Source organism: Vicia villosa, linkage group LG7, assembly GCF_029867415.1.
Source record: "Vicia villosa cultivar HV-30 ecotype Madison, WI linkage group LG7, Vvil1.0, whole genome shotgun sequence".
Lineage (NCBI taxonomy): Eukaryota > Viridiplantae > Streptophyta > Magnoliopsida > Fabales > Fabaceae > Vicia > Vicia villosa.
The window spans coordinates 103,782,057-103,786,490 of NC_081186.1; the positions used below are offsets into that span (position 1 = coordinate 103,782,057).

The 4,434-nt window shown below is 29.5% G+C and overlaps 1 protein-coding gene across 1 annotated transcript; it reads left to right on the forward strand.

Moving 5' to 3' along the window:
- The first annotated feature begins 898 nt into the window (after positions 1-898).
- Positions 899-2,171, forward strand: LOC131616326 (stem 28 kDa glycoprotein-like). The gene is made up of 3 exons (XM_058887626.1): positions 899-1,356; positions 1,519-1,728; positions 1,819-2,171. The coding sequence occupies exons 1-3, from the start codon at positions 950-952 to the stop codon at positions 1,997-1,999; spliced, it is 798 nt and encodes a 265-aa protein (XP_058743609.1). The 5' UTR covers positions 899-949; the 3' UTR covers positions 2,000-2,171.
- The last annotated feature ends 2,263 nt before the right edge of the window (positions 2,172-4,434 follow it).

Genomic DNA, 4,434 nt, shown 5'->3' on the forward strand with positions numbered 1-4,434 from the left:
TTATCACCATACCAAGATGTAACATAAAAAGTTTATCACCATACCAAAAAAACCACCCCTACAGTGACACAACAGATATACCATGCCTTCCTTATGAGGTTTTAGAATTAGGAAATGGTCCATATATACCTAATACAAAATAACATCATAATCATTTAAAGTTGGACTAAATAAACACAAATCACCTAGTAACTAAACTTTTTAAAACATATAATCAAAATGCAATAAAAAAATCATGACTTTATGAGATTGAAAAATCAAGTAGGTTAATGTTAATACTACAAATTTAAAACACATTAGTTTCAAATCAAAGGGATAAGATAGTTAATCAAACAAGAGAAGTAGTCAATGGCTAAATTAATCAAACAACAATCACCATTAAATTACTAAAGAAAATAAATTTTTTATATAAAAAAGTAAAATATTTAACTATATTTATTAAAATTTTCATATGACAAGCTTCATGCATTTTCCATAGTGTTCCTCTCACTTCAAGTGATTAGTTGTAGTTGCACAAAAATATCTAGATTTTACTATATTTATTAAAATTTTCATATGACTAGCTTCATGCATATATATATATATATATATATATATATATATATATATATATATATATATATATATATATATATATATATATATATATATATATATATATATATATATATATATATATATATATATATATATATATATATATATATATATATATATATATTTCCGTTAGGATATAAAATTAAACCATCAATTTAATTCAACTAACTAGGAAACACTAGTTGAGTGTTGAACTACCTCAGCCACGATAATTTGTACACCCAACTTATCTTTTTCACTGTGCAATTATTATGTTACCAATTTTGCTATCCTCTAACAAGAGAAATCTTCTATATAAAGAACGAAACCCTCACAAACATAAACACATTAAGTTACAAAACCACTCACAAGAATGATGAAGAATCACATTCTCCTTTTCTGTTTTGTTACTTTCTTAGCAACCTGTCATGGTGATGTTGCAAACCATGAACATGGTTCAGACTTCAACATTTTCCCACTCCGAATGAAAACTGGCCTAGGTGGAAAATACATTCCAGAAGTGTCATGTGCTAGCTGGAGACTTGGTGTTGAAGCACACAACGTTATTAACTTCAAAACTATTCCACAAGAATGTGAAGAATATGTTGGTAACTATGTACTAGGTGACCAATATAGAGCTGACTCTAAAACTGTTAACCGTGAAGGTTTTTTCTATCTTAAGACTCTTAATCTTAATGGAGATGGAAAAGATGTTTGGGTCTTTGACATTGATGAAACCACACTCTCTAATCTTCCATATTATGCCAAACATGGATTTGGGTATGCTACTTTTTTTTTTTTTTCATATATATACTCTAAGATTTAGTGACAGAATATTAGGGTTAGTGTCTAATAATTTTTTTTTTTTCAAAATTGTTAGTATATTTTCTAACAATATATTTTTTTCATTTGACAAAAAAAATATATAATATGAATTTATAGGATTGAACCATTCAATGAAACTTTGTTTAATGAATGGGTTGACCTTGGAGAAGCACCAGCACTACCAGAGTCACAGAAACTGTACAAGAAACTGTTGGCTCGTGGAGTGAAGATTGTGTTCTTAACAGGAAGACCATTGAGCCAAAAGGATGTAACAGCCACAAACTTGAAACTTGCTGGCTACCACACTTATGAAAAACTAATCTTGAAGTTAGTTTTCTAAACATTCATTAATTATTTATTCTTAATATAGATCCTTAAAGTTTTCATACTAATTATGTTATTAATTTTTGGATGTAGGGATTTATCAATATATAAGGGTAAGACAGCAGTTACATACAAATCAGCTGAGAGGAAGAAGCTTGAGGAAGAAGGTTACAGAATCATTGGAAACAGTGGTGATCAATGGAGTGATATTCTTGGAACCAACACTGGTGCTAGAACTTTCAAGCTCCCAGATCCACTCTACTACATTGCTTAATTAATTAAGCTTTAAATAATTAGCTACTGATTAGTGGATAATGGTCTTTTGTTCTATATGAAATGTTCTATCATGTAATATCCATTTCAAGTTAGCTAGTTTCTATTTTCTATAATAAAACAAACCATATAATGTAAGGGATAGTATTCTCTTAATTGTGTGGTTTTAATTATTGCATAAATTGACTGCTTGTTTCCTTCTAAGTTACATAGCCCACTAAAAAATCATTAAAAATTGTGAGTTTATGGCAAATAACTTAATTTGATTTAAAAATAAGCTATTTAAATAAAAAATCCATAAAATGAAACATCTGATTTATTGAAAATGTTTGAATGATTTAGTCTGATTTTGAAAATTCCGAAAGCACCCCTGTTAGTTGTCAACAAAAGAAGAAAATATCATAGTACTGAAAAAGAATCATAGTACTGAAAAAAAATCACCAGTCATGATAAAAACAATGCGACAAAAGCATTAGTTTTCGTGGGCTCCAGGGTATGAAAATTGAAAATGCGTGGATCACGTGCTATCTTTCATTTAGTGTTAACTAGATTTCAATTTTAAAAAATAGTTAATTACTCTCTTTGAGTGAAAGTTTATTTTTTAAGTTTTTAAGTTTATAATTATAATTTTGAAAGAAATAACGTAACAATATAAACAAAGTGAATAGAGCTGGCAAAACAGGCTATCCGATCTGCTTCGGGCCGGCCCATGATAGACTCGAGCTTTTGGCGGACTGGGCCAAAAAGTCTAGAATTTAAACGGATTATAATTTAATTGTCCAAACTTAACTTTTTCTTTAGTGATTTTCTCTAAATTTTCATGCAAACTAGTGACTTCTTTTTTTAGAGATTCACATTAATTAATTTGATTTTAAGAATTCACTTCTCATACTAGAAAATTTTTCCCCAAGAGTATTATTGTTAGTTTATGAGAAATCAATAGAATCATTAAGATCAATAACTTCCTTCTCTAATTTCTCTTTTTTTTTATCAAGATTAATGTTAAATTTAAAGAGTCATTGACGAGTTAAAAAAGTTACTTCAATATAATCTCCTTTTATCATAGGTGTCTTTAAGATACACATGTTCTTTTTCTTTTGGTGATTCTTCATAAGAGTCCCCAGAAGTATTTTCGGGTATATTTTTGAAAACATATTTGCATAAATCTCTTGATGTTTACTTCATAAATTCATCTTTCATTGCTGCCTCCTCTTCAAAGGAGACTTAATATGAGGGGTCTCTAAAAATTCTTGTTAAAGTTAATTCTTAAGAAATTCTTCTGGATGTTGTCTTTTTGCCATTTATATTTTCAAAGATTTTGCTAGTTGAAGCTTCTTCAAATATTCTAATGGGTGAAGCTTCTTGAACAAAAACTCGGCTAGATGAAGTTCTTTGACAGGTGTTACTGCATGAGGCTTCTTTATCATTTCTATCGGATGATGACTCTTTGGATGATCATTCATCTATCGAGATCGCTCATTCAAAATATTCTATTGGCGTTGCTATTTTACTTTCATGTTTGAGTGTTCCTCTTGATGAAGGTGACGATGATGAGGAAGATGAAGATCTTTCTTCTTTTTCCTTGAGTAGCTGGATCAAATCCTTGGATGTCTTCATGATCTCCTCCTTTCTAGATTCTCCCTGAAAATCAACAAAGGTATTATTATCTTTTAAATTAAGGATTTAATCAGATCTTTGAATCCAATTCTTCATTCTTATATAGTTTTATATAGTTGTTTAATACAAAGTTTATAATATATTCTCTAAGGTTTCCAATGCTTAAGTACCATATATGAGAATGACTCTCATATTCATTAGGCATTCTAATTTTATTGATTTGTGTGTTCATTCTCTCTAGCTCGAACCTTGGAAAAACTCCATGAATCATATCAAGAGTATCCCACGCATCCATGGAAGAATCACAATTAAATACTAGCGTCCAAACGGGCACTATCGTGCCCGTTTGTATGCTTTTTTAATGTGCACAACGTCAAAAAACAAATTGAACACTATTATAAAAATGATCTAGAGACCAATTTAACATGGCAAAGGTTAGATTGAGATAATTTAACTTTATCAAAAGTATATTGTACTTTTGAGAATTTGAATGCTAAACAAAGTGTTTCATGTTTTTTAGCTTAACTTCTACTCTCTCTCTCTCTCTCTCTCTCTCTCTCTCTCTCTCTCTCTCTCTCTCTCTCTCTCTCTCCCCAACTTTTTTGATATAATACTTCTTTTTCAGAGCTTCCTTACAATATTAAAACTACTATAATAATCATACAAATCATCAGCGAGTCCATTTAGAATATGATTTTGCATAGATAATCATTCTCTTTTCATAAGGTGATTTCTTTTATAAGTTGTAATCATTTGTTTTTATCTGTGCGCAGATTCAGCTTCAACATTATTAAGTGTTCCATCTAAATCCGCATATTT